General features: G+C 42.8%; 1 protein-coding gene across 2 annotated transcripts; it reads right to left on the reverse strand.

The window, feature by feature from the left end:
• Positions 1 to 2,635: 2,635 nt before the first annotated feature.
• Atp5pd (ATP synthase peripheral stalk subunit d) lies at positions 2,636 to 7,894 on the reverse strand. Of its 2 annotated transcripts, XM_058580982.1 has the most exons (7): positions 7,752 to 7,795; positions 6,368 to 6,443; positions 5,940 to 6,070; positions 5,573 to 5,669; positions 4,589 to 4,660; positions 2,945 to 3,007; positions 2,636 to 2,836 (listed from the first exon to the last, which is right to left on the reverse strand). In XM_058580982.1, exons 3-7 carry the CDS (start codon positions 6,059 to 6,061, stop codon positions 2,705 to 2,707), a joined length of 486 nt encoding a protein of 161 aa, XP_058436965.1. In that variant the 5' UTR covers positions 6,062 to 6,070; positions 6,368 to 6,443; positions 7,752 to 7,795; the 3' UTR covers positions 2,636 to 2,704. The 2 variants fall into 2 exon arrangements, with proteins under 2 accessions (XP_058436965.1, XP_046305575.1); XM_046449619.2 differs by lacking the exon at positions 6,368 to 6,443 and having other exon boundaries at positions 7,752 to 7,894.
• Between the last annotated feature and the right edge of the window lie 51 nt (positions 7,895 to 7,945).

The following is a 7,945-nucleotide window of genomic DNA, read 5'->3' on the forward strand; positions in this document are numbered from 1 at the left end:
CTTAAGAGGTGACAACCTGATCTGTCATTGCCAAGTTACCAATCAACCTTTCACATAGTGGTTTCATCCACTGATAGAATCTGCCTGAATAACCTATTACATTAGTGATTTAAAAATAATCTTCTTCCAATATAATCTTTTTCCACATTTATTGGCTAGAATACTTTGTAAAGAGCTTTTCTTCATCACTTTGAGCTATTTGTATACCCTGAAGTACAGTTGCTTGAGGAAGGATAAAGGCTTAATTTTTTTTTTTTTCCCTTCATTGCCAGTTTGTTTTTGGATATTGGGGATTGAACTCATGAGTACTCAACCATGAGCCACATCCCCAGCCCTATTTTGTATTTTACTTAGAAACAGGGTCTCACTGAGTTGCTTAGGGCCTGCTAAGTTGCTGAGACTGGCTTTGAACTTTCAACTCTCCTGTCTCAGCCTTCCCAATCGTTGGGATAACAGGCGTGCACCATTATGCCCAGCTTCAATGCCAGTTTTAGAGTAGTGAATCAGTTTCCCCAATAACTACTCAACCTACCCAAAGATGGACAGCTTGTACTTGCATTTTGGGTTGCTCTAACTCAAATTTTGCTTCCCATGGGGGTGGGGTGTCTTTGATGACTTTTTTTTTTTTTAATATTTTTTAGTTGTAGATGGACACAATATCTTTGTTTTTATTTTTATGTGGTGCTGGGGATTGAACCCAGTGCCTCACACATGCTAGGCAAGTGTTCTACCACTGAGCCACAACCTCAGCCCCGTCTTTGATGATTTTTCGTTGTCATAATTATGCATTTTTAACTATATAACTTTGCTATATATATAGTATATATGTGTGTGTGTATCTGTCTTTCTATCTATATAAACTTCCTCCCCTAGTGATTTGCAAAGCAAATCCTATTCTGCTAATGACTTATTTTTCAAATGTAAGATTAGGGGCCGGGAATATTGCTCAGTGGCAGAGCATGAGTATACCATATATGGGGTCTTAGGTTTGATCCCCAGCAACAAAAACATAAAAAATTAGGGGCTCGGGATATAGTGCAGTTGGTAGAGTGCTTGCCTTGCATGCACAAGGCCCCAGATCAATCCCCAGTACCAAAAAAAAAAAAAAAAAAATTAATGCATATGCAATGCAAAACTGTCAGCCTAAGAGGGCATAAGAGAAAAAATGAAAGTGACCCCTACCCACCCAGATGCCTTTGAGGGTCTGAACACTGTTGTTCACTGTTACAGGAAATCCTCCAAAGGGCTCCCTCAAAGCAGCTTACCTCCCTTCATGTTACAATACTCAACAGCACTCACATGGGTGTTTTCTCTAATTACCAAGTTTTTAACTATGCCCTAAATTTTTTCTTTCTTTAATTTCTCCACGTTTTCACTTGGCTGTTGTCTGAATCCCTAAATCTTCAGCTGGATGCCTGGGTGCCAGCTGAGCGATTCAAAGGCCTGGAGGCAGGGGTGTGACTATGACACAAGCAACTCTAGGTGGACTAGACCCTGCCCAAATACCCCTACAAATCAGGAGAGTGGCACCAGACTCCTCTGCTCACATACACTGGACATAAACTTCCTGAGAGCTGTTAGCTGTTGGTGCTCTTCTCTAATGAAGTCCATCTGCAGCATCTGCAAGAATGTCACAAGGTTTCTGATATTTAATTTTGATGTTTGTAAATAAGAAAACTAAAGTCCCAGGACAGTAAATAATAAGTCTACAATCAGCAATTAAGTGGCAGGCATAACAGATCCTTTGACAACAGGGCAACTCTTTCCATTACTGCTAAGAGCCAAGTATATGATGCATGGCATTTTGGGTCGAAAGGTGACACCAGCTAGCCATTGAGATGATATGATTATGTTAAGATTTGCATTCATATGGATATTGGACTCCTGCTGTTCACCTAGGCCGGCTATGGGACTCCTGGAGAGTTCCCATTGGTTGGGGAAGTACAGTAGGAGGGAGTTCCGGGGGAGGAGCTCTCTCCGCAGTCCGAGAGGAGGCCGCGTGGGTGGAAGAAAAAATTCTTCCAGGGCCGTACCGGACATTGGCGGCAGTTTCAAAAAATTAACTTTGTTCCTGCTTGAGTGGCTCGTGGTTTTGTGCCCAGCCAGACTGCGGCACATTACCTCATCTATTTTGCAACAGGGTCTCACCATGTTGGCTTCTACCTGTGTTCAAGAGTCCTCCTACCTCAGCCTCATAGGATTTTTTTTTGCCGAGGATCTCTATCAGTTAATAGAATTTTCAAAGTTAACTTCAAATACCAAAAATTGCAAGTTAACGTTGTAACAAAGTTTCCTTTTCTACCACTTCTGTGCCTAAAAGTTGCCACAGAAGTCAGTCCCTGCAGTTACACCTGCAATTTGGACCTGCTGTTGATTTACTGAAGACAAGCCAAAGGTGGCACTTCTTGTGGTTTGAAAGCAAAGATGAAGTTCCAGAGCCTCAGTGGACAACTCCTCCCTATCATATCCCAGGGAAACACACTTTGTTAAAATTTTAGCAGCCCTAAGGCCTCAGTAATTGACTCCTACACAGTTTGAATTTAGATGACTGGCCTGACACATTTGGGCTCACCTTTCCACACCTAAGAGGGAGGTTTAAATATCTCAAACACAGAGAAGATGACACACTCAGAACTATATAATTAATATTTTTAATGTGCAGAGTTTGTAATACAAGGGCAGAGATTCCTCCTGGATTCAAGTTTTATAAATTCTCAATGGGCTGGTGAGGCCAATAGGGATACTTCTTCTTGTCTAATTTGGTTTCTGGGAAGACTTCATTTAAGTCCTCAATGGTCATCTGATCAAATGGAATAATGTTCTTCATTTTCTCCAGCTGGAAAGAGCAGAAATGTGTTAGGGGAAATAGGGCTACAAAATGCAAAACAAGAATTTAAGAAAGATATAAAATATACCAAAGACAAAGCCTGTGGTTCATCCTTACCTGTTTCTCATATTCTTCAATCCTGGCCTTTGAGAGAGACACAAACTCAGCACAACTTTTTACCTTTAAGAGAACCAACAGATTCTGTTGTGAAACCAGGTTGTAACCTGACCCTGAAGCTCCCAAGGTATGGGAAATCCCCAGGCTGCTCTTGCTCTCCTGCCCTGTGGAGATGTAGCTGCCTGCCTACTGAGAGCTAAACTACAGCTTTTGCTAACACCCACAAAGCAGCCCAAGTACAAAAACAGGTTAGTATGGCCTGTTTCATAAGGGCTGGGCACTGAATAGCCAGGACAAGACACCTGACCACCAAGCCAGACTTCTCTTTGGGGGAATCATCAGGTCCCAATGTTTCAGTTATGTATCTGAACACCTGGATAATTTTTCTACCTAATTTCAATACCTTGCCTTTGACAGCTCTGTTGAGGTATAACTGACATATAATAAGGTGCACATATTTAAAGAGCACCATTTGATGTAGGTATCTACCTGTGAAATCATCACCATGCTTGAAACAGTGAGCATATGTATTACCCTTCTCCTTCCCATCCCTAGGCAATCATTGATGTACCTTCTGTCACTATAGATTAGTAGAGATTTACACAAATAGAATCATATGGTATTTGCATTTTTTCCTTGCTGCTTTTTTAACTGAGCATAGTAATTATTGTTATTTGACACTAGGAACTGAACTTAGTTAGGGACACTCTACCACTACACTTCATTGCCAGTCCTTTTTGTATTTTGAGACAGGGCCTCAGTAAGTTGCTGAGGCTGCCCTTGAACTTGCAGCCCTCCTGTCCTAGCCTCCCCAGTCATTGGGATTACAGGCATGTGCCACCACCCTTGCCTTTCGGCATAATTATTTTGATATTAATCCATGTTGTAGTATTTATTAACAGTTCATTCCTTTTTATTACTGTTAACACTTTTTTTTTTTTTGGTATCAAAGATTGAACTCAGGGGCACTCAACCACTGAGCCACATCCCCAGACCTATTTTCTGTATTTTATTTAGAGACAGGGTCTCACTGAGTTGTTTAGTGCCTTGCTTTTGGTGAGGCTGGCTTTGAACTCATGATCCTCCTGTCTCAGCCTCCAGAGCCACTGGGATTACAGGTGTGCACCACCATGCCCAGCAACACCTTAATTTTCAATTTAGTTTGTTCTACCTTTTACTAGCTGCTAAGTAATATATAGCTGTCCTAGTAATCCAGCTCAAAACTTTTACATGTGTCCTATACAGGAGATGCTGGGGCACAATGGGTTAAGAAACTTAGAATAGGGCTGGGGTTGTGGCTCAGTGGTAAAGCACTCGCCTAGCATGTGTGAGACCCTGGGTTTGATCCTCAGCACTACATAAAAATAAATAAATAAAGGTATTGTGTCCAACTAATACACACACACACATATATATATATATATATATATATATATATATATGAATAAAAAAAAAAAAGAAAGAAACTTAGAATAAAGAACATTGGGGCTGGGGATGTGGCTCAAGCGGTAGCACGCTCGTCTGGCATGTGTGTGGCCTGGGTTCGATCCTCAGCACCACATACCAACAAAGATGTTGTGTCTGCCAATAACTAACTAAATAAATAAATATGTTTAAAAAAAAAAAAGAACATCGATTACTCACATCTTCCTTTTCTTCAGCATCCACCTGTGCAGTATATTTATCCTCTGGCAAAGGAATCTTCAGGGCATTAAACTATAAATAGGGACAGTGAGTTGGCAGCAATATACCCAGAAGCCCAAAGAAAGGGCTCAAAGTTATTCCTTAAAGATCATATTAAAGCATATTCTCCACCCCAAGAAGAAACCAATATGCATTTCAGATGTTGTAGTAGAGAGAATATTTTACTGGGAAGAGGAGCTCAAGGATCTTCTCAGCTCCATCACTGACTGACTTAAGACCTTGGATATTTCTTTATAACAATGAACTTCAGTTTCCTCATCTGGAAAGGACAGCTGTACTTAACAAGAAAAATAGCCTCACATTCTGAAGAAGTCCTGAATTGTCTTTGACACGAAACCCCAGAGATCTTATCAGCAGAAGTAATGATATATGATGGAGATAAAAATGGTGTTTAGAAGACTGCTTGATGTTATAGCCCAGCACTTAACACTACCCTCAAGTGGAGAAGCAAATGAACTTTGGATATTGAGACTTAATGTGTAAATATCATGAGAGGACAGATAAATAAGAAATTACAGCTCTAAGGGATAATAAAAAAGAGCAGAGAAAAAGGAGGGAAACAGTAAAAGGGCAGAAAAGATGTTGGTCTGTATCAAAAGGAGATAGCGGGAAGCTAAAATGGAACTTAGGCAGAGTTAGAAAGAAACTCTAACAGTTGTCTGGCTCCAGGCAGCAAGGCCATAGTGTTCCTTTGACTGAACAGACCCTGAATTCTCAAATCCTACCACTGCAAGGGCTTTGGCCACACCCATCTTTCCTAAAACTCCTTTGGGATCTGAGTGCTAACATCACCCTTCTTCCCCTACTGTCATATGGCATATTTACCTTATCTACCCTGTCATCTTCCATATGTATATGTACCTTCCTACTCCCCATTCACAAGCCACTTAACAAGATCAGGGCTTTAGTTATCTGAAGTCTCACCTTCTTTTCAAAGTCATCCACCAAGCCCGCCTTGGCAACATTTGCCTTGTAGTAAGCCCAGTCGATAGCTGGTGGTTTCTCAGGCAGAGTAGCCAACCTGCTCACATGCAAATGCAAAAGTCAGGTTTGTTCCATGAGAAACAGAATATTCACACAGTAATTTCCCTATTCTTAATCCTGTGGTATAGGGTGTCATCAACTTTTCTCTTTTGTCATCACAATGATGCCCCAAAATACTTTCATTTGGAAAATGCATGGATTTCTTTATTCTTTTGTTTGAAGAGTATCAAAAATTCATATGCAATCCCAAAACACTGTTTCTAGATTCAGTGGAAAGTAGGGGGTTCCCTCTCAGGAACATACTGACCTGGAGGAGAGGGTCTCATTCCAGGACTTCAGGGAGTTAGCAATAGCCTTCTGGTTTCGGGGAATGATCTCCCCAAAAGCTACCCAGTCAATGGTTTTTAGAGCAAGTTTGCGCCCAGCCATCTTGGGATCCTGGAAGATAGGTTAGATCAAAACAGTGATCCTGGAGTGAATCTTCTGAAGAAGGGCATTTTAGAAACATGCAAGTTTTTAAAATAGATCAGCATCCTTTTAGTGCTTGGTGGGTTTATTTTATCAATTAAAGGAATGAGTTTTAATAAAATCAAGAAAGGGCGGTTTACTTTTTCAAATTAACCATACAACAAAGCATATAAATGTGTTCTCTTCCACTAGATTGTCCTTCTGTATTCCCCCAACTCCTATTCATCCTTAAAAGCCCAGCTCCCAGTCAGGAGTAGGGGTGCACACCTGTAATCCCAGTCACTCAGGAGGCTGAGGCAGGAGGACCACAAGTTCCAGATCAGCCTGGGCAACTTAGGAGACCCTGTCTCAGAATAAAATTAAAGGCACTAAGGATGTAGCTCAGTGGTAGAACACTTACTTAGCCTGCACATAACCTGAGTTCAATCCCCACTGCCAACAAAAAAAAAAAAAAAACAATCAAGATGCACATCATCTTGCAGTATGATCTTATGCCCCACCTGATTGGTCATAGACCTGCACCCTTCTGATTAATATCTAATTATCCACTACTGCACTCTTACATGCCCTGCATTTTAAGAGGCATTCCATACAGAGATGAATATGAGAGAAAATAAAAATTGGCTGCAGCTGTCTTACACCAAGGCCATACAGGAAAACTTAATTCAATTAAATTAAGATCAGGGTCAGAAATTAGAAGTCTGTAAAGTCAAAGTTCTCTACAAGCTATGGAGTGGATTCGAAAAAGGTGAAGAAAGCTTCCTCAGGATCTTAAAAAGAAAGTTGTTAAAACACCTGACTCTCCAGGCATGGTGGTGCATGCCTGTATTCACATTGGCTTGGGAGGCTGAGGGAGAAGGATCAGAAGTTCACAGCCTCAGCAATTTAAGGAGGCCCTAGGCAAATCAGAGAGACCCTGTCTCAAAATATAAAAAGGGTTGGGGAGATGGCTTGTAGCTAAGTACCACCGGGTCCAATACCTGGTACCAAAACAAACAAACAACACCTCTCTTCCTTCTCCTCCCATAAGGGTTAGGGTTAAGACTGTTAGGAAACTAAGGTGCCAGACAATCAATGTTTTTACAGAGGTTCTTCCAAGCACCTGAAGATAGAGTTAAATGAAAAGGGCTTTTCCCCTTTCGTTTATAGCTTACTCCCCAGCGCCTAGAACAGGTCACAAGTATAGGAAGTGCTCAATGAATACTCGTTCAACGGGTAAATGAACCCTGGAGCTTAGAAGTCCTGAACGCTGCACAAACTGGAATCCTGGAACGCTCCAGATGCAGGGGAAGGCGCAGCCCCGCAGCCTGCTAAATGTCCCTCAGCATTAACTCTGTAGAGTGTGTCCCTGCCTCACAACCACAAGACCGAGATGGCCGCGCTGGGAGCAGAAGACTGTACCAGACAGTTTGTGGCAGCGCCTACACTAGCGGCGGCCGGGTGACAGCTAGGGCCCGCGACCTCGCGCGCGGGGTGGAGTGAAGAAGGGAATGAGGGGCAAAGCGCAGCTACACCCCGGGCACTCTGCCAGCGGGACACCCCGGGAGCTCGGCGTCCTCAGCGGGGTGCAACAAGGAAAACGCGAGATCGGGAAGACGCCAAGCAGAAGAACTCTGCGGGGTTCGCACTTAACGCCCCGAACCCCGCTCACCTTCACCGACCCCAGGAGAGCGTAGTCCTCAGCAGCAAGTAACGGAAGTGGGTCACCGGAAGACCTCCCCTCATCCAATCCCAAAGACAAAGGGGCGGTCCTCACTTCACATGTCAGCCAATAGAGACGGAGCTGGTTTAGGAAGTCCCGCCCCCGGGGGCGGGCGCGGCGCTTGCGCCGCCAGGGTCCCCGCT

The sequence above is a fragment of the Marmota monax genome, unplaced genomic scaffold, assembly GCF_021218885.2.
Source record: "Marmota monax isolate L192 unplaced genomic scaffold, Marmota_monax_Labrador192_F-V1.1 WCK01_AAM20220418_F8-fsc00292, whole genome shotgun sequence".
Taxonomy (NCBI): Eukaryota; Metazoa; Chordata; class Mammalia; order Rodentia; family Sciuridae; genus Marmota; species Marmota monax.